The sequence below is a fragment of the Xenopus laevis genome, chromosome 5L (genome assembly GCF_017654675.1).
Source record: "Xenopus laevis strain J_2021 chromosome 5L, Xenopus_laevis_v10.1, whole genome shotgun sequence".
NCBI classification, from domain to species: Eukaryota; Metazoa; Chordata; class Amphibia; order Anura; family Pipidae; genus Xenopus; species Xenopus laevis.
In genome coordinates, this window is record NC_054379.1 from 115834442 (window position 1) to 115857501 (window position 23060).

The 23060-nt window shown below is 39.6% G+C and overlaps 1 protein-coding gene across 4 annotated transcripts in view; it reads left to right on the forward strand.

Annotated features, from left to right (window-relative positions):
- Window positions 1-23060, forward strand: part of gnb4.L (guanine nucleotide binding protein (G protein), beta polypeptide 4 L homeolog) — a 71274-nt gene that overhangs the window by 40191 nt on the left and 8023 nt on the right. For 3 of the 4 annotated variants that reach the window (NM_001092672.1, XM_018261912.2, XM_018261913.2), the window contains 5 exon segments: window positions 18995-19105; window positions 19716-19754; window positions 19844-19950; window positions 20164-20227; window positions 22363-22525. In NM_001092672.1, coding sequence (NP_001086141.1) covers window positions 19049-19105; window positions 19716-19754; window positions 19844-19950; window positions 20164-20227; window positions 22363-22525 — 430 coding nt within the window. In that variant the 5' untranslated portion in view covers window positions 18995-19048. 4 annotated transcript variants of the gene reach the window in all.

Sequence of the window (23060 nt, forward strand, 5' to 3'; positions counted from 1 at the left end):
GTAGGTTTGACGTTTGTTGTTGACAAGACATTTAAGCAGTGATCCATAAACCCTTGCTATATCTGTTTCACACCTACTTTATCTTTATTTTTTTACAATTGTTATTATAAGTGTGCATCTGTGAAAGTCTCGGCCTAACCCTAGCTACAACCAACATACTCCAGCTGTGAGTCACAGTCAGATTTCCCTTGTAATTGGCTGATTCCAAATTGAGTGATCCATCTGTTTATTGCATAAAATATATAAGGCTTGAGGAAGCACACCAATAAATCTTAAAAATATTAGAAAACATCAAAAAATTTATTCATAAAAGAGATTTTAATAATCATCCTTGGAATTCTTTTTATAGCAATCATTCCCCTTTAAATAACAGTTGCTAAGCTTCTTGAACCCTTTTTATAATATTGACACATTCTTTTACATTTGTTTTGTCTAAGGATTCGCTCACGAAATGTCGTTTTCAGGGAACTGTTTGTTCTTTTAATTATTATGGCTATTGTACAGACAAAATTTTCTCTCTAATATAGTGATGCACAGGTCAACCTGAATCCTATAGTTAGAACTACTTCCAGGTATGGGTTTGGGAAGATTGCAACACAAACTCCCAGCAGGCTCTTTCCTTGATGATGATGATGATGATGATGATATCATCACCTGTTCACACCCCTCCAGCGTTGCATTTACCCATTTCACTGGGTTCACTGTAGTTGCCTTTTAACTGAAGTAAGATGTTTGTGAAGGGCAAATTAATTGTGTGTAGTCCCAGTCTGATGCCTGGCAACTATAGGGGTCCAAAAGGGATATTTTTTTTTTTTTACTACCCAGAATTGCATATTATCAGTTGTTAATATTAAGAGCTTATATAACATAATGCTATTTATGATTTAGGCACGCTTGGACTTACCAGCAACGTACAGGAATAGAGTGCCTCTTTTTTTCAAATATCTTAATATAACTTAGATGAAAAGGATCCAATACTTTTCGTGGGGTTGTTGATGTTCTCCTTCTGAGATACAGTGTAACTTTATATTAGTGGTATGGGACACCTTATCCAGAAATGCATTATCTAGATCAGGCTTGGACTGGCAATCTGTGGGTTCTGGCAAATGCCAGAGGGGCTGCAGTAAGGTCCCATAGACAGTCACTATTTAGTGGGCTGGTGGAGGACTATTTGGGCCTCTGTGTACCTGAAATACCAGGGCCTTTTTTGACTCCCAGTCCAGACAAGATCTAGATAGCTCTGAGGCCAATCTCCCATAGAGTCCACTTTAGGCAATTTTTCTCAGTACCTTGTATTTAATATAGGGACGCACCAGGATTCATGTGCGGTTCTCTTTCCCCCTCATTTCCGTAACTGACATACAAATTAGTATTCGGTTCAGTATATACCAAATCTTTCACAAAGTATTCGGGATTTGGCCGAAACCTAAAATTAGGGATTTGGCACATCTCTAATTTCATGGTAACTAAGCTGCATGAATTCATATTGGTGTCTGAACAATCCTACTGAGTAAGCAGACCAGCTATGGTAATCCAAGTTACAGAAGATCCCTTATCTGGAAAACCCCATGTCCTAAGCATTGTGAATAATAGATCCTATACCTGCATATAATATATCAGCCTTATTTTACAACCAAATGACATGCTTTTATGCAGAGTATATATATATTTGCAAAATATGAGCATCTTATTTATCTAAGTTATATGATTACATTACCAGCAGATTCATGAGGCATTGCATACATATAAAAGAACCCCGCTTATCAGAACTTTATTTTTGGTTTTGACTGAGAAAAATAAGGAACAAGATATATACAATTTTCTTGGAAAGGTCTCTGAAGGTTGTTTTGTTTTTTTCTTATTTTATAACTTTTCAATGATCAATCTGTTTCTCGGGGGACACACATTGTATTTTGGGCTCAGATACTTTTCTACTATTGGAAAAACTTCCAGCAGAGAATACACTACGCATACCATAAGCCTTTAAGTAGCTGGAGGTTAGAGATAGAAATGAGTCTTATTTCAGAGGATTGACCATTAAATTGCAGCTGAAATCCCAACACAGCTTTGCTGTTTGTTTAGTGTTAAGATGCAGAGCCCCTGTCCCCTTACTTTACCTTTCTGGTTCTTCTTGTGTGATTCTCCTACTTTTGGGTGAAGCAAAGTCCATGTGTCATTGCTGGTCTGTGGCTTTTTAAAGGAAAACTGTTGCTATAAAAAAAAAAAGCGCTAAACTGTTGTAGTGGTTGCTTAATACATTTTTTTTTTTTTACAATCGGGTTTTATTTCTTCTTACACTTTTTTAAAATAAGAGTATATAATCTACTTTTAATATAAGCATAAAGATATAAATATATCTTTTTAAGTGTGATTTCTCAACCTGAATTATCGTACCGCATACAATTCAATCATGCTGCGTCAGTAGTGTAATCTGCTGGAATGAACTAATTACAGCAGCCATATTCTGCCAGAGACTCACAGCATGGGAGAGTGTGGGTTGCTTCGAGGGGAAAAAAAAGGTTAGGTAGAGAAACTCCTAGTAATTGTATAAAACATATAAACAGAAAAAAAACTGTACAGATGTACTAAACATCACTGCAGCTTAATAGTTTAGGTTCCCCTTTACTGGGTTGAGGGGTGCTGGCCACACGAGTTCTAGGCAACGCACTCTTCGGATCACCCAAGGAATCGCTTGGTCTTCAGATCATTGGTAAAAAACTTTGATTTTATTGAAGAGACCAAGGTCTCTGATGAAGTGCAGTGACACGAAACGCGTCAGACCTCATGGCGCAGGGTTACACAGTCTGTTAAAATGTTAAATCTTCAATAAAATCAAAGTTTTTTACCAATGATCTGAAGACCAAGCGATTCCTTGGGTGATCCGAAGAGTGCGTTGCCTAGAACTCTTGTGTGTGCAACATTGCGTCTTCCCTTAGCGACGGACTCAGGGCGGCTGCACCTGGGTCACAACGAAGTCCGGGTAAGATCTCATACTTTCATCCATTTGGGGAGCCGAATCCAGCGAACACGTGAGGGGTCCGGGGCATGGTGCACCCGGACCAACAATCCTTAAGGGTGAGCTGGAACCGGCACTTGAGCAGAGAATTGAAATAGATTAACCTATAACAATTTCCCTTGCATGTTGATTTGCCATAGGACTCGTAGGAAAGATAACCATTTTGAAGTCCCAATAAGTGACGCTGGGGAAACTGAGGGGAGCTGGCCTGCCCACACCTAGTGTGGGCACTGAAAGTATAATGGGGCCACACACTCATTTAAAGGGGATCTATCATGAACATTTGATATAAGCTTCATCACACTAAAATAAGAAACTTTCTAAATACAATCAATTAAAAATTCTGTACCATTTAAGAATAATCCAGTTAGTTTTTCAGTATTTCACTCTCCACAAACTTTCAATCTTCATGCTCTCTTGGTCTGGGTCAGATTTTGATTGACAGGTAGGTCTAATACATATTTTTGGGGCTACCCCTTCTTAGCAGAATACCTCAAATAACCAACTCCAGCACAAACAAAAGGTAACAATAACAGACTCTGGCAAACACCCTGTATACAGAGAAACAGGATTTCCATCAGAGACGGTTATTTTTAAAGAGTGAGCACCTAGGTTAAGGGTACAACCCCCCCCCCCCCAAAGGATGTGTGAGACCTGTCAATCACAAACTGACTCCACTACATGAACACAGAAAGAGAGACCGGTTGCTCAGAGGGGGAGAGTGAAGAGCAACTTGATTATTTCATAAATGGTACACATTTTTTAATTGATTATATTTAGAAAGTTTCTTATTTCAGCAAGGTGAAGCTTATATAAAATTTTCATTTTCACGATAGATCCCCTTTAACAATAGCCTTGTGTAAGCTTGTGATGCTTTAATTCAGTCAATGGTGGTTACCTCCTTCAGCAGCAATAGTTTCACCAACATTTCCTGTTTATTTGAACTGTTGATCAGTGTTCCTGTTTATTTGAACTGTTGATCGGTGTTTCTGAGGAACTCTTGTTGCCATGATATTTCAGTGGGGTTGTACAAAGCCTTTCAAGTTTGGAATCTAAAACACAAAACTCTTCTGTACTTTAAAGGGGATGTAAAGGCTTCCTATTAAGTTAAAGGAGAACCAAACCCTTTTTATTAAAATCCCCTACTCTACATAGACCCCCTTCTCTGCTCCCCCCCAGCCTAGGTGTTACCCTGGGTAAATGCCCCTAACTCTTTACTTACCCCTCTTTTCAGATTCAGGGCATTGGAGTTCACGGGTGCCATCTTCTTCTTTTCTGTAATCTTCTGGTGCTTCAGCAATTTCCGTGGCTTTCAGCGCATGCGCAGTTGTTCGGTACCGGCTGATTGATCCAACTGCACATGTGCCGACATGCCGCTCATTTTCTGAAGATTGTGACCGTGAACTCTGATGCCCTGAATCTGCATCGAGGGGTAAGTAAAGAGTTATGGGCGTTTACCCAGGGTAACACCTAGACTGGGGGGGGGGCAGGGAGGGGGGTCTGTGTAGGGGGGTAGGGGATTTTAATAAAAAGGGTTTGGTTCTCCTTTAAGGGATTCTGAAATAATTCATAAAAACAAGCAACTTTGCAATATACATGAAGGACCCGGTGTCTTCAGCTCTACAAGCTGAAGGCTCTGGCTGTTGTCAGCCTGCATATTTTTCAGACTGAGGGAAGCAGTTCTTCTCAGTGCCCCGGCTCCATTAATTTGAATCTGATCAGCATGTGTGTGCTCAGACATATATATGGAGGCATCTCCAGGCTAACTGATTCAATCAATGGAGCAGGGGTAATGAGCTGATCTGCTTCTCTCAGCCTGAAACAATATGCAGGCGGACTATCCGGAGCCTTCAGCCTTTGTGCCCATAGCCTCACTAGGCAGCCTCAGTCAGTCCTACTTCAGCGGTTCAAGAAACGTATACAGTCACAAGCTACCCTCTCTCTCAGTGCAGTCAGAGCCGGTAGGAACAGAGAATACACAGGAAGCAACAAGCAGGCTTGCCTCTGATTGGCTGCTGCTGCTCACATGGGACCAAGCAGTAAGAGAGAGAGATCGGATTACAGCAGAAAGGAAGCAAGGAACTGCCTGTGGCTGCAGAGGAAAACGGATTGATTATTTCAATAACCGTAAGAATAAAATAATGTATATTGGAAAGCTGTTTGTTTTTAGGGATTCTATCAGAATCCCTTAACATAATGGGATGACTTTACATCCCCTTTAAGATTAAATGTTTAGCCTGTCCATATCTGGACTGTTGGCCTCTTGCAGCTAAGCCACTTGTAATGTAGCAGGATGCATACGCAGCTGAAAGAGGCCAACAGTGTATGTATGGATACAGCCGAGTGGGACTGAGCTATTATTACATTACCAAACTTCAAATGGCTTTTGTGTAGGTTCTCATGCATATTGAAAAGCAGGTACATATGAACCATTTTTGTTTTTCATTGTGAGGCAGTTAATTAATACCTCTGAAATGCAGAGTGTGTCTGCCAAAAGCTATGAGAGGTGGCTTTCATTATTAGTGAAAGGAGACCTTGGGTGTTTCTCTGCCAGTTGAAATATGCAAGTGGAGATATTCCGTTTGTGTCATAAGCACTGAGATAGGTTGAATACAATAGACTGGGTGAGGCTCCTGACACACTGTGTGCAGGCAAGGGATCAGCCAGTCAATTCAATTCAAGCACTGAGAAGATTTCAGTACAGAAATGCAAATATTTCCACACAATCCTTTCTGTGTCCACTAAGGCTGATTCTGTGGACACACATACAAGGTGCGTAAGGCAGTGGATCAGCTCTACTGTAACATATGCCAGTGATGAAAGCAACCTGTGTGCCATTAACCTAAGGTTAATATATTTGAGTATTTTTAAAAGGGCTGCCTCTTTTGTTAAACTTCTGCTTTTCACTCTACTACACGTGGACCCACACGATGAAGGAAGGTGGTTTCACAGTGGTGCTCGCTGACAAGTACCCCAGGCTGGTGCAGTTTTCTGCTAACAGGAGCACTATCTTGGGACTATCAGTTAATTGGTTATAATTTGGGTGGTTTGACATTTGGCAAAACCCAGGTCCAGATTTGTTGCCACAAAGGCCCAGGCCTAGGGTGGCAAAATTTTAGGGGTGGCATGCTCCTCAGCTGCATTCTAAGGATTAGTGGGGACACGCATTGCATCTCCTGTTCTCCAGTGCCCCACGAATGCACTCACACGGGGGGGGGGGAGCGAAGGCAGATGGGAGGACCCTGCAGCCTAGGGGCGACAGAAAAGGAAATCCAGGCCTGCCCACCCCCAGTGATTGAATCTTTCTTTCTCCTGTAGGGTAAGCACTCAGCCTGCTTCTATCCACCTGAGTTTTGTATGCAGACAGAGAGAAGCATATCCACTCCTAGACGCTTCTCTGTGTAGCTGCACTGATATGCACAGCACTGGCCTGGATGCAGCTACACAGAGTGGAGGTTGGCGAGAAAATACATGCTTTTGAATTTTTGTGCAACTTATATGCAGTTTTTATGCCTACACAAAATCCAATGTCGACCCTGAACACCAATTACAACATACCTCTTTATTGTGTCTGAAAGAGAAGGCATATCCTCATTACCTATAGTGAATACATTTATCTCTTCTAGAGGCTTAAATTAATTGTTCAGTGTCAAAATAAAAACATAAATAGGCTATGGAAAATAAAAAATATTTCTAAAATAGTTAGGCAAAAATGTAATGTATAAAGACTGGAGTTACTGGATGTCTAACATAATAGCCAGAACACTACTTCCTGCTTTTTGGCTCTCTTGGTTTACACTGACTGGTTACCAGGCAGTAACCAATCAGAGACTTGAGGGGGGGTTACATGGGTCATATCTGTTGCTTTTGAATCTGAGCTGCGTGCTGAGGATCAATTGCAAACAGATATGTACCATGTGGCCCCCCTTCAAGTCGCTGACTAACTCCGAGTTAGAGCGCTGAAAAGCAGGAAGTAGTGTTCTGGCTATTATGTTAGACATCCAGTAACTCCAGTCTTTATACAATACATTTTTTCTTAACTAACTATTTTTGAAATATTTTTTATGTAAAGCTGGCCATAGACGCAATGATCCGATTGTACAAATTAACGTACGGTCAGACTTTCCCGACTCCCAACCTGCCTCTAACCATTCTGATCAAAGTCTTACCTTTCCGATCAAATAAAATAGTAGAAGAACAGATAAGCCAATGTTCTACCTCTGACAGCAATCGTAGGATAGTTATGTCTGACAAAGCTAGTGTCTCCCACTGAAAATCGTACGATCGGCAGAGATATTATTGGCAGGCGACAGAAATTTTCTAACCTGTCTGATCGACCAAACGAGCGATCTCTGCCAGACGAAAAATGTTGGGACTCTCCACACACGTTCAGAAAATCATACGAATCCACGATTCGTACGATTGGATCGTTGGTCTATGGCTTAACACATCTAGTCACTCCAGCCTTTATACATGACATTTTTGGCTAACTAACTATATTAGAAACATTTTTTATTTTGCACAGCCTATCTATTTTCACAGTTTTTATTTTCACACTGAACTTTCCTTTAAATATCCATAATGTGCACTCTTAATTAGTCAGTTAACAACTCATAACTGTTTCTTAATTAATGAAGTTACTCTTGCCCATTCAGCAATCTGTCTTTCTACATGCAGACTTTGCATCTGAGTTTTTTATTTTGAAAGACAGCTCTAATACATTGCTAGGCAAAGGAAGCACACACCAGTGATGTCCAAATCAGACTCCTGTACAATGAGAGGAGTAGACTGAGTAATTTGAGCATTGCATGAAACAGTACTGAATTTTCAATATGCATGCTTTTTGTTTTTTTTTAGTTTCTTTTTGAAGGGTCAAAAAAGAAACAAAATGCACCATATCTGACCAACCGTTAAAGGAACAGTTCAGTGCGAAAATAAAAACTGTGTAAATAGGCTGTGCAAAATAAAAAATGTTTCTAATATAGTTAGTTAGCCAAAAATGTAATATATAAAGGCTGGAGTGATTGGATGTCTAACATAATAGTCAGAACACTACTTCCTGCTTTTCAGCTCTATAACTCTGAGTTAGTCAGCGACTTGAAGGGGGGCCACGTGGTACATTTCTGTTCAGTGAGTTTGCAATTGATCCTCGGCATTCAGCTCAGATTCAAAAGCAACAGATATGACCCATGTGGCCCCCCCTCAAGTCTCTGATTGGTTATTGTCTGGTAGCACAGTGCTACGCAATATGTTGGCGCTATATAAATACATGTTAATAATAATAATAATAGCCAGGTTTACCAGTCAGTGTAAACCAAGAGAGCTGAAAAGCAGGAAGTAGTGTTCTGACTGACATGTTATACATCCAATCACTCCAGCCTTTATACATTACATTTTTGGCTAACTAACTATATTAGAAACATTTTTTATTTTGCACAGCCTATCTATTTACCCAGTTTTTATTTTTACACTGAACTATTCCTTTAAAGCTTGTCAGGGTTGCTTTATTCCATTCTACAGTTTGATCTCAAATTGAGTTGCAACCATTCCATTCCTAGTTAAACATGAAAAATGGGATCTGTTATCCAGAAAGCTCTGAATTACAGGAAGGGTATTATCCCTAGTCAATTTTGAGCAAATATTTCTAATTTTTAAAAATGATTTCCTTTTTCTCTGTATTAATCAAACAGTACATTGTATTTGATCCTAAATAAGCTGTATGAATGCTTATTTGTTGCGAAACAATATTATTGGCTTTATTTAGTAGTATTTCAATTTTTTTTTTTTTTAGCAGACTTGCTATGGTTAATCGAATTAAGGAAAAAGATGCAGAACTCCCCCCCCCCCCAGTCTCAACCATTTTGGATAATACATCCTGTACCTGTTTTATGTATTTTGTTGAATGGCCTAGATTACATAAATCCCTGCAGTAGGAATAAATAGTGCTTTGTTATAAAAAGTTTAGGGGGTTATGTAATGAAAAACACTTTGCCCATGAACAGTAACCCATAGCAACCAATCAGAAGGTAGCATTTACTAGTCAACTAGTCACCTGTTTAAACCCAAATATCTAATTAGTTGTTAAGGGTAACTGTTCCAGGACGACAGTGTAGCTGTTAGAACTGCTGCATATAGCAAGAATGCATATTCTCCAGGCTCGTTGCAGTGCATTACATAGTACCCTTTTATTTTCCAGAGGAAAATCACAGACACCTGTTAGAAAGTAACAAATGTAGCACTTCCTCCTAAAGTTAATTACACAGTATAAACCATTTTTATCAGATCCACGGGAGAAGGGGAACTAAAATGGAGCAGCCTGACAACTATGTAGCCAAATAAGTCATTGTAACACGGTCATGTCTGAATTCATCTTTAGCATTTGATTTCTAACATAAATAAACAGCTAGGTTATGCCCCAAGTCTTCATGCAGATTGTGATTTCTCTTCTGTAGTGTCAAGAGGGGGGGGGGGGGGTTTCCTCTATTATTGGTAATGTTAATCGAGCATTGTACTATTTATTTCTTGGGATGCGCCGAATCCACTATTTTGATTCGGCCGAATCCTTCACGGAAGATTCGGCCGAATACCGAACAGAATCCTAATCCGCATATGCAAATTAGGGGTGTTAAGGGGAAAACATTTTTCACTTCCTTTTTTTGACAAAAAGTCACTAAATTTCCCTCCCTGCCCCTAATTAGCATATGCAAATTAGGATTCGGTTCGGCCGGGCAGAAGGATTCGGCTGAAAAAGTCCGAATCCTGGCCGAAACCCGAACCGAATCCTGGATTCGGTGCATCCCAATTTATTTCCCAGCAAATGTAGTAACGGTGTTCCATTGGAGTCATGGCTGCAATTACACTGTTAGCGCAATTATGATTGTCCTTACACATATGAATAAACACAATATACAAATAAGATGACCCAGATACTGTTGGGGACAAGCACTTGTCAATTACTGGCTTCTCAGGCACACAACCATTACTCAAAATTGTATGGGATTTGTTATCCAGAAACCCATTATCCAGAAAGTTCCGAATTACAGAAAGGCTGTTTCTCAGACTCCATTTTATCCAAATTATTCAATTTTTTAAAAATAATTTATTTTTTTCTTTTAATAATAAAACAGTAGCTTGTATTTTATCCAAAATAAGATATAATTAATCCTTATTGGAAGCAAAACCAGCCTATTGGGTTTATTTAATGTTTTCATGATTTTTAGTAGACTTAAGGTATGAAGATCCAAACTATGGAAAGATCTGCAAAACCCCAGGTCCTGAGCATTCTGGATAACAGGTCCTATACCTGTATATTACTATACACTTTACAGCTTTGACTACTTGCAACAAATTATTGACAGTAGTCTAGTATCTAGTAGGACAGGTATGGGACCTGTTATCCAAAATGCTCAGGAACTGTGGTTTTCCCAGATAACAGATCCTCAGGACCTGTGGTTTTCCCAGATAACAGATCCTTCTGTTATTTGGATTCTCATGCCTTCAGTCTACTAGAAAACCATGTAAACATTAAATATAACCCAGTAAGATTGTTTTGTCTGCAGTAAGGATTAATTATATCTTGCATATGCAAATTAGTGTCGGGCGGGAAATCGCGAGACCTTTTGTCATAAAACAAGGAAGTAAAAAAAGTTTACCCCTTCCCACCCTAATTTGCATATGCAAATTCAGATTCGGTCCGGTATTCGGCCAAATCTTTCACAAAGGATTCAGGGGTTCGGCCGAATCCAAAATATTTGATTCGGTGCATCCCTAGATAAAATTGAATATGTGGGAGATGGCCTTTCCATAGTTTGGAGCTTTCTGAATAATTGATCCCATACCTGTTTGCACTTTGCAGCTTTCGATTCTCATAAGAATTACTCACAGTAGTATATAGTAGTCTATATTCTGCAGCTTTGGCTTAATTGTTGCAGGAGCCAGAGAAGGTGAAATATTGTGGGCAGTATATTCCAAGCTGTTCTTTTTATAATAATAATCAACTTTGCCTGTATTTCTCTATTCAGTGTCTATAGTCTGTGGCTGGAGCAAACAGAATCCACCATCAAGAATGTTTAATTTTATTGTCAGATCATTTTTTAATAATTAAGTACTGTTATACAATAACTTTTCCATAAGTGTTTACTGTTACAAAATTATGTCAATCGTAGTGATGTATATTGTAAAATATAAAATGCAGGAATTACAGGTATATTCACACTTTTATATAAAAAAAAGTCCCTGTTGTATTATTCCTCATGGCCTGATTTCCTAGGGATGACACCTTTTTTTTTCCTGTCCCCTTACTCCCAGGATGCACCCCACCCCCCTCGCTTCTAGATGTCATTAAGGTGTTATGTTTAATGTTGGGTTTATTTAATCATTTTTTATATTAGCCTTAAGGTATTGAGATCCAAATTGTGAAAAGAAAAGACCCCTTATCCAGAAAACCCCAGGTCCTGAGCATTCTGGGTAACCACTCCCATACCTGTTATTCTGTTAAGATGGCTGCTATGAATATAATATGTTACAATCACTGCTGTGGTAGAGTCTGTGCTACTGTCTTGGTGTTTCAGGCTTGCATCAGCAACCATTGTTCTCAGTAAAAAAGCACCTTCATAGAATTTAGGAAATTCAGCCCTTAATATTTCCATTTGGCAAATACAAAACTGAAGGTGTAGTTGATTTTTAATAATGGCAGTTGTTGTTTACAGCCACAGCTATTTGCAAAAGGTAAATTATGAGAAATGCAAACATTCAACCATTCTTATTTTTTCTCTTGCATAGCAGTCACTGTAAAAGGGAATGTGCCATAGAGAATGCACTGATTAAGGACAGAAGTGTACATGATACACACAGCTGTACATGTTGGAGAAGTAGAAATCCATTGTATTTTACTTTGGTTTCAGTAAGGAAATACATACAGAAGGCAGTGGCAGGGCCTTTTACCAAATCTTCACTCACAATGGGATTTTGAAAGCTGGGTGCTTTTGATTCTGTTCCCTTTGTCTGTCCCTGACAGAAACGCACACAGCAAATGGCTTTGGGCAATTTTTGTAATTTTTGTGCATCTGGGTACTCCTAAGCAGCAGTCTAAAAGCAGGCCATTGCTGCTATTGTAATTGGCCCTAGGGGAGCTTTTCTTGTCTTTATGTAACCCATGCAGTCATTCAATTCCCACTATGAACATATAAGCTGCCTGGCCCCTTCTCTACTGTGGTGCTGTGTACAGATGTAGCTTAATCGGGCTATGCCCTATTAGTGGAGGAGAAAACACAAATATTGTTCTGAACCAACCCATGTCTGTGACATGCATGACCCCTGCCTGTTATCAAGCAGAAAACTCTGCCACGTGCCATTGTCATGCTCATTGGGCCCCTTCACCCCAGGGAAGTCCATAGTGATTTTGATGATGGGGCAGGGCCCCGCTTTAGTTCCTTATGGGATTATGGTACAGGACCAGTTATCCAGAAAACTCAGGACCTCATGTTTTCTGGATAACAGATCTTTCCATAATTTGGATCTTCATACTTTGTCTACTAGAAAATCATGTAAAAAGCCAATAGGTTGGTTTTGTTTCCAGTGAGGATTAATTATATCTTAGTTTGGATCAAGTACAAGGCACTGTTTCATTACTACAGAGAAAAACTAAATCATTTTTAAAAAATGGGATTATTTGGATAAAATGGAGTCTGTGGGAGCTTTCTGGATAACAGGTTTTTGGATAACTGATCCCATACTTGTTATTGTATTGTTATTGCTGTATTGGTACATATGGGTTTAAAGGAGATATATTGTGTGGAAAAGAAGAATGTGCCAGTAAATTATACTTTTTAACTTTTTAAAAAGTGCTCAAAAAATGTAATGTTTCAGAGGTCATTTATTAAACATGTCTGCAAAACCCTACTAGTTCCACCCATCTGTTCCATTTCCTGCTGCCTCCTTTCCCAGGCTGTGCAGGAAGGGGGTGAATTGCACTAAAGGACAGGAACCAATCGGCATCTAGGCTGACCTGATACTGAACTTAAGCCTGTTTGTTTGTGTGACTGCAGGGCTGTGATTGGCTATTCCCCTCCTACTGTCATTCTTTCAGGGACCATGGGGACACGCCCACCCCTCATTTGAAACATGGACAGCCACAACAGCAGATCTATAGGGAGCTCCAATAAAAGAAGATAATATACATTTTTATCCCAGATTAAAACCAGCACCATACAGAATATCATTCATTAGTGCCTACAAGATTTTAAGAATTTACTTATCCTGTACGTCTCCTTTAAGACAGGGATTTACGCAGGGAAAATGTGGGGCAGATAACGACAGGGTTCGATTTGGGGGTTCAGCAAAACCTCTGACAGCAGCAAAATAAACGGTTGATTTTGTCACCAGATTTATAAGAATAGCTGAATCTTTACAAAATATCCAGCAAACTGGACTGCTCTATTAAATAATGACACGGCAACTTCCTCCATACATCCCAGCTGTCCCGTTTTTCGCGGGACAGTCGCGATTTTGACAGCTTAGCCCGCAGTCCCGGGTTGTTACTGAAATGTTCCAACTTTCTCTTTGACCTGCACTGAACAGCCCGAAAAAGATACAATGTTTCTAAAACTTAATTAATTCAGAGGTTTTTGGCTGCGAGCCCATAATACTCGGCAGCTGCACTTAGATACATGTGTAACAATTAAAGATAAGCAAAGATACAATTGTAACTATTTACAAGTCGCTTGGGGAAACTGACTGGCAGCTGCAATTCACCTTCATTAGTAAAACTGTAATAATACATAAAACCTGACCCTAAAATCCCAGAAATGTGTTCAGACTTTCCATAGCCTGCCAAATTTTGTAAAATGGATGTGATATTTAGGGGGTGTGGCCATAAAATGGGCGTGGTCAACATTTTTCACCACTGCAAATCTTTTTGTACCTCTTTCCATTTTTCAAATGTTAGGAGTAGGGGTGCACCAAATCCACTATTTTGGATTCGGCCGAACCCCCGAATCCTTCATGAAAGATTCGGCTGAATACCAATCCAAATCCTAATTTGCATGTGCAAATTAGGGGTGGGAAGGGGAAAACATTTTTTACTTCCTTGTTTTGTGATAAAAGGTTCCAACCCACCCCTAATTTGCATATGTAAATTCGGATTCGGTTCAGCCGGCAGAAAAAGGCTGAAAAAGGTCGAATCCTGGCCAACTCCTGAACCGAATCGTGAATTCGGTGCATCCCTAGTTAGGAGGTATGTCTTCTTCTACTGGGATTATGTACTTGCTGCCAGATAATGACCTTGCTTCTGGGATACAGAGCTTTTCTAAATAAGCGTTTGTGTTACAGTTTCCAGCGTACTTTTGTAGCTGACCAGGAATCTTCCCAGTAATGCATGTTCTACATCTGACCAAGTCATGCCTTAGATATGTATTCGTCACACGCTACTGGCCACATATGATATAAACGCATCATGCAGCTGCTGACCAGGTGTCGCCTGAATGGTCCTTAACCAACTGACTGCCAGAAAAGCTCCACAAAACCCAAGTGCAATATTGTGTCTCCCCCGTGGCAGTGGAGGTGTTAGCTCGCATGTTCCTGAGGCGCGGCACACTGTTTCCTGTTTTTGTATGAGATGTCTGATGGAGGTACCTCTGTTTCATACACTTCCAGACTTGTCAAGGGGTGAAACAATAGCTAAGTGACCTCAGATCAAGGTTGCACCCAAGTTCCTTTCCTGTTTTGCCTTCAGTTTCTAAAGGTCTTAAGTGTGTGATTGTGATTCATAAAAAGTAGCAGCTACAGATGCCTTGTCATTGTTACATGGTTAATTATACATCAATTTGGCACAGATATTCTTGGAAAGTGTAGATTAGTAGCTGATAACTCTAGCCGCCTAACAGCAAAATCTTTTTTTGTTCTTGTGGGGACCCGAAGACATTTATTTTCTGTGGGGGGAACCTATTATAGTAGTAGCTGTAATTCTCCCACAAGACGTAATACTTGGAGGGGCAAACTCTCACAACCTAATTCACTGACATTCCTGGATACACCCAGATACACTAGTGTTATTGAAAACTACTACTTCTGCTTAGCTCACATACCCACCCCCTACATGTTTGGGCTGTCCCTATTATATTGGGCTCACAGAGGGAAGCACAATATCCTTACCTCCCATAGCCCCCTGTTATTTTACAATCATGTCAAGGGACACTTGTGGGGACTGTAAATCTTTTAAAGCAGAAGGAAAGCTCCAAGACGGTTTATTGCCAACAGGTTAGCCACAATAGTGCAAACTAGAACACTATTTTATTCTGCAGAATTCTTTACCATACCTGAGTAAACAGCTCTAGACACTGTCTCTGTTTGATTAGGATAGAAGCTGCCATCTAAGCTTGGTGTGACATCACTTCCTGTCTGAGTCTCTCCCTGCTCACTTACAGCTCTGAGCTCAGTTTACAGCAGGGATGGGAGGAGGGAGGGGGAAAGGAGCAATCTGAGCATGCTCAAGTCCTGCCCTGGAGTTTTATGTTGAAAACAGGAAGTCTGATACAGAAGACCGTGTATATGCAATAGAAGGAAAGAAATGCCGTGTTTCTTTTGACAGAGGACTCAGAGCAGCATTACTTTGAGGGTTCTGAGGAAGTGGCGAGACGCCATGAAATGCGTCAAGCGTAGGGGTACATGTCACTGTCATCGATGTTTTTAATGATTTCTAATAAACGAAGATTTTAAGATTCAGCTACCGACATGCTCCGCAACCTTTGTTCTGTTTCTACATTACTTTGAGGGTTTACTGGTATATTTATATAGACCTTTCTGATAAAGCTTATTTAATTTTAGCCTTTCCTTCTCCTTTAAGCAAATTATTCTGCTGAAAAATGGACATGGTCTTTGTTTTATTATGCTCCAATCTTTTTTTTTTTCCCACTGCTTCTCCATATGGCAAACTACTTTTAGATCTGCTACTTCAACTGTTGCCTCTTCCTTCTCAGTTAGAATTAGCAATACATGCAAAGCATCATTTAATATTTTCAATGTCAACCTTTGTTTTAAGGGCTATTCCACACGGGGAGATAGCGACGCGTTTGCGACAAAGCGCCGCGACAGTCGCCGCGACCGGCGCAGGCGACAGTTTTGTATGGGCGCCTATGTAAAAACGCCTGTGCTAACCACACGAGGCGATGCGCTTTTCAACAGTCGCCTGAAAAAGCCTGGCGAGGCATTTTCAGGCGACTGTTGAAAAGCGCATCGCCTCGTGTGGTTAGCACAGGCGTTTTTACATAGGCGCCCATACAAAACTGTCGCCTGCGCCGGTCGCGGCGCTTTGTCGCCGCGACCGCAAACGCGTCGCTATCTCCCCGTGTGGACTAGCCCTAAAGAGTAAATGTGCCCCTGCATGGGAGCATAGGTGCATCTTAAAGGGGTAGTTCATCATTTATGTTAACTTTGAGTATGATGAATGTAGTATTGCAGAATCTGCTCACGTTTATGGTTGGTGCTCTATCTGGGAACCTTGCTGCAACCCTTGATATCCGTAATCCATACACTTATAGAAAATCAGATGGCACACACAGAAGCATTCGTGCTTAATGGTTAAACTTCAACCATTTAACACAAATGCTTCTGTGTGTGCCATCTGATATTCTATAACTTTGAGTATGTTATAGAATGGCCAATTCTAAGCAACTTTTCAATTGGTCTTCATTATTTTTTTTATTTTTTTATAGTTTAATTACTTGCCTTTTTATCAGAGTTTTTCAGCTTTCAAATGGGGGTCATTGACCCCATCTAACAACAAATTCCAAAAAAAAAAAAAAAAAAAAGAATGCATGGTTGCTTGGGTAATTTGGACCCTAGCAACCAGATTGCTGAAATTGCAAACTGGAGAGCTGCTGAATAAAAATCGAAATAAGTCGAAAACCACAAATAATAAAAAATTAAAACAAATTGCAAATGGTGCCCGAATATCAAAGTTAACGCAAAGGTGACCAACCACTTTAAAGAAGTCATCAGCCTGTTGGCCTGAAACGTTCTATTCCTTATAAGTCAATATCTTTAAGGGGTTGTTCTCCTTCAAACACTTTTTTCAGTTCAGTTGGTTTCAGACAGTATACCAGAAATAGTGGGTAGTGGGACAGTGGGACAATGCACACAATAATCCGTTTGGCAATTCTCTGTCACCATCAACTTTGCAAAGAAGTCCGGTTGATCGCTGGGGGGGGGGGTCGCTTTGGCGGAATGTGCGCTGCTGGGAGACAGGGCTGTAGTTGTGTCTAGGCTTATACTCGAGTCGATAAGTTTTCCCAGTTTTCGTAGGTAAAATTAGGTACCTCGGCTTATACTCGGGTCGGCTTATACGGTACACTATTTGTGTGGGGCAATCGCATAGATCACTTACAAGGGAGCACACACTCAGCATGGCCGCCATTCTGTTGTTTCATTTATTTTTGCAAGGAATTGCCCAGTTCCCAAACCCATTGATATCCAGAGTACATGAATATGGTTGGGATCAGTTTGCCACCATACATGTACCAAAACTTGTAAACTTTGTAGGATATTATTGGTGTCTGAGTATTGGGGTTTGTTCAGATATTGATTAGACTCATGATAAATCGCCTTGTCCTAGCATTGAATCCGGCCTGAATAGGCTCACTAAATAAGCAGGTTGTATGGATAATTTTTTGTAGTGGATAATTTTTTGTAGTGGATGGTTAAGAGATCTGTCTCATAAATATTCTGTTACATTTTTTATACACTTGGAGTATTCATTTTCTTGGCGATTTCCCTCTGACATTTCCAAATTGTATCAATCATTAGTTTGGAAGAGCATATGTCAGTCCGGGAGTTCCGTGGTCTAGAGAACCCATTTTGCGCGCAGTAAATTACATTATTGGGCTTAGGAAGCACACGAACACCCCATGTTTGATGTCTGAAAAAGCATAGAAAAAATAGCCTGTGAAATACAGTAATTAACAACAATGTTTTATAGCTCTGACCGATTGGACCGAACAGGATGTATTGTCAAGCACAGACAGGATCTGTTTGTAACATCCCAAGCCATGTGATTTTTAGATAGGACGAAAATTGCAACTGTCATATTTTCTTTACCTTGATTGCAGGTGACCATCATAAAACCAGATATTCCATAAGATTTTAGTTATTTGAGAAAAAATATGGGCTTTACCATCATTGTTGGTGGCCAAGCTTACTAACCAGAGAGATGTTACACGTGACATAGAGACAAAGCAAAGGCAAAATTGCGACTTGCAGCTTCACGTTTAAGTTAATGTGTGGTACGATGTAGACTTCAGTTTATGAATTATTTAGCTGTCAGCAGCTTTTCTGTTGACCAGCCTGGAAGATCACTGGGACCACTGGAATTTAATGTTATGGGCATTTATGTCAGTATCTGTATATCCGAAACATAAGGCTAGTGACACGCTAAGATTCGGTGAGATTATCGCGCAGCGACAAATCGCCTCTTCGGGCAACTAATCTCCCCAAAAAGCCTTCCAGCTGGCTAGAATCTTGCCGGCAAGATGGCACTCGGAGCACTTTGTTTTCCAAAGTCATCAGAAGTTGCCTCACAAGAAAACTTCGGAAAAAAAATCGCTCCTAGTACCATCCTGCCGGCGATTTAGATTGTAGCCGGTGTGAAGGCTTTTCGGGGAGATCAGTCGCCCGAAGAAAAGGTGATTTGTTGCTGGGCGACTAAATCTCCCTAATCTTAGCGTGTGTCACTAGCCTAAAGTTTACTGGAATGCTAGGTATTTAAGTAATTTAAATTACATATCTTATCATATTCCTGCTCTCATAACTTTTATTTTAAATTATGTTTTGCTTCTTACACTAACACCCCAGTGCCGATTACTTACATACAGCCTTTGGTGCCAAGCCTTAAGCCATTAGAAATGATTAGCTTAGCAATTCATGAAATAGAAATTGATGCAGAGGATGTGTTGCTTAATAAATAATGATTTTTATATTGCCCTTTAGATCTGTTCTCCTTTGTTTTGTGGCCACGGTGCAAGTTCGTTCCAGGTTTCCAGGATGAGTGAACTGGAACAGTTACGGCAAGAAGCGGAGCAACTGAGGAATCAAATACGAGTAAGATCTGATTATGTTTTCTTCTTATTAGATAGGACTTCTGTAGGCTCTTAGTTTAAATTTGATTAGCAACTATACATCCACTGGAAAAACCCAATGCAGCCAGCCATACATTTCCATAGCAAAAGACAGAATTAAAGTTGTACTTTTGATCTAATGGCAGATTTTTTTCTTTTTATTTCTATGCTGAGCGCATTCTTGCACTCTCTGTGCTCGCTATAGTTTCAGGGAGGGGGGCTTTCACTGTTCATTGCTCGGCCTAAAAGGGAAGTGCTGCCCTCTGAAATTCTTGAGAGCACATGGACTAATTGCAGCAAAAATGCCATTAGCTTAAACGAGCCATTGGCAACATTTGTGTTTGAAAACAAATCACTTCCAAGCTTACACTTAGAACTACAGGTTTCTGCAGCTTTCCTTTTTTTTAATGGGGATCTATTGCGAAAGTGAACTAAATAAAATCAATTAAATATTCTCCATTATCTGTAAAATCCAGGCCCCAATAATGCTGAGATGATATTTCTAATAACCAGGAGGCAATGTGCATTTTTTGTGAAAACTGTTTGATCTGTGGCGGGGAGATAAAAACATCTTCAATTTTTATTTTGGTTAGGATGCCCGGAAAGCTTGCAGTGACACAACGCTCGTCCAGGTAATAAAGTTGTCTGGTGCAGACTGTGCTGTCCTACCCTCCACCCCTACACAATTGCCTCTAAACCCAGTCACATTTATCTTTGCCAGATCACAGCAAGTTTGGACTCTGTAGGCCGAATTCAAATGCGAACGCGTCGCACACTGAGGGGCCACTTAGCAAAAATCTATGCCATGCACTGGGGATCAGACTCAAGGTAAGAGCACAGTATCAAGGCATATCTGCACATATTTTTATTTTTGTACATTATTTCATTACGGTAATAAACCTGTGAACAAGGTATAACTGTTTTTGTAGGGTTCTGGCAAATAATATCATTTTTATTTCATTAAGAAATTAGTATATTGGGATCATGCTAGAATTTGAAATATTCAGTTTATACACTTAATATAATGTCTTCTGATTTTAGGCTATTAGTCAGTGCATCTCAAGATGGAAAATTAATTATTTGGGACAGTTACACAACAAACAAGGTAAAGTCGCATCTGCTTTTCACTAATCGTTTTGTTTTTCTTAAACCTGATTGTGTCAAATAATCATTTTTGCCCTTTGCTGTTCAGCATGCTCCTGTCACTTTGCACAGTGACCTGAGCAAATAGCACATATGTACTTTTTATTACAATCTAATTAGGTTGAATGCTCTCTCCATCTTGTGCTCATTTTTTGTTGTTGTTGCACCAAGTACATCCTTGGAACTGACTGACAATATCAACTAGCCTGCACACCAAAGCCAAACAAACATGAAGAATACTATAGAGTCTATACAGAGAGAACCATAATATTATATGTAGTGTATTTTAAAAACCAAACAAAAATTTAATGTTCAAAAAATCAGTGTACATATTATACTGCTCAGCTATGTATTTAGGAAGGATCGCATGCTTGTATAGTGTTTCTTGGTACAACAATATCCTGTGAGATGTTAATCTGCAAGATGAAGACATGCAAGAAATCTCCTATTTTTCATGATAAATTTTTTAATCATCTTCTTCTGTCTCAATTAAGCTGTGTAAGCTAGGTTGCCAACCTTCTAAACTGTTAAATGTACATAACTTTCAGACTTTGTCATGACATAATCTAACTGTTTTAATGGTGATCTGACCCAGAAAATGAGTAAACTTAAAATTGTGTTTCTTTTTTGAGCAATCTAGCAGTTTAGATGCATTTATAATTTTTAGCAGTTTCTGAGATATCTGCTTCTCAATACCTCTAATACCAAGCTCCTGGCTCAACTTAGAATCAGCATCCTAAGGGTTAACTAAATCCAGAAAGTGCACAGACAGTTAAAGTTGATGAAACTCTTGCCTATGTAATAAAAGGCACTACGTCTGCCTATGTGCAGTACTTTGTTTACCTGTAGAGATAAAACAAACGGAATTTCCTAGTTCTTGTGAGCAATTGTGTGTGTTAATCAGAATACCATTGTACAGTAAGGAGAAGGGATGATTTGTTTGCACAGACCTCCTTATTCTCTGTTTGAAGGGCAGAGTAATGCCATAAAGTATAATTTTCTTTCACACAGTTCAGTGCAAAAGAAAAAACAGGATAAATAGATAGGCTGTGCAAAATAAAAAAAGGTTTTTAATATAGTTAGTCATAAATGTCATAATAGCCAGAATCTAACTTCCTGCTTTTCAGCTCTCTAACTCTGTTAGTCAGCGACTTGAAGGGGGGCCAAATTGGACATAGCTGTTCAGTGAGTTTGCAATTGATCCTCAGCATTCAGCTCAGATTCAAAAGCAACAGATATGACCCATGTGGCCCCCCTCAAGTCTCTGATTGGTTACTGCTTGGTCACCAGGGTAACCATTCAGTGGAAAGCAAGAGCGCTGAAAAGCAGGAAGTAGTGTTCTAGCTACTATGTTAGACATCCAGTCACTCCAGCCTTTATTCATTACATTTTTGACTAATTATATTAGAATTATTTTTTTATTTTGCACAGCCTTTCTATTTACCCAGTTTTTATACTGAACAATTCCTGTAAGGTTTGTGCCTCATTATCCAAGAATTATTTTTTTTCCTTGAAGACATAAGTTTGTATTGTATTTGAAGTATTTATTCTATAGCTCTATAGTAATCCATGAATGGTATTTGATCCCTATTTATTTTCTTGTGTAAGAATTGCAACCTTTATATTCAACACAGTGTTTCTGTTATTTACTAAATGTAAAAATGGCCTGATTTCAGCTTCAGTGGCTGACCACATGTCTAGACAGCAGCTTATTTATGTTAACTGTAGCAGTGCTTCTGAAACGAACACACAATAGGGTCACAGTATATTTGAAGGCACACCTGATCACAGGAGGACTAGGCAGAAAAAGCCAAGCCAAAACAAAACAATCATTAGTTTTGCTTTATAAAAAAAACATTTCATTATATTTAAGAATATGCAGAATACATTGACAGCATATGTTCTATTTATTTTATAATAAAAGTCAGGGTATACTGCCCCTTTAGACAGTCAGGGCAATAAGTCTTGTGTATAAATATGAGTAAAAGTGGTGTATTTGCCACGAGACTGTATGTAACTATGAACTATAAAACTAGTGTATAGTGGGTGCAGTACTGCTATTGCTTATTTTTCTGACCTTGAGTTGTGTCTCTGAAGATGCACGCTATTCCTCTGCGATCCTCCTGGGTGATGACTTGTGCATATGCTCCATCTGGAAATTATGTTGCTTGTGGCGGATTAGACAACATCTGCTCCATCTACAACCTAAAAACGAGAGAAGGCAATGTGCGAGTGAGCAGGGAGTTACCAGGCCACACAGGTGAGAGATTCTAGATGGAAAACCAACTATTTGTATTGCAGACACAGCAATGTCCTGTGAACACTAAGGGCAGCATGCCTCTCAGTTATGATATACATATATTTAAAATAAAAAAAACAATCACCGGATTAACATTGTACCAAGCCTAGTAATCGGTAGCCTTGTATATTCTCTACCTATACAGTCATATGAAAAATTCTTAATTCTTTGGAGTTTTGTTTGTCATTGGCTGAGCTTTCAAAGTAGCAACTTCCTTTTAACATATAACATGACTTATGGAAACCGTAGTATTTCAGCAGTGACATAACGTTTATTGCATTAACAGAAAATATGCAATATGCATCATAACAAAATTAGACAGGTGCAGAAATGTGGGCAAAAATATTACATCAATACATAGTTGAGCCTCCTTTTACAAATGTAACGGCCTCTAGACGCCTCCTATAGCCTTTGATGAGTGTCTGGATTCTGGATGGTGGTATTTTTGCCCATTCGTCCATACAAAATCTCTCCAACTCGGTTAAATTTGATGGCT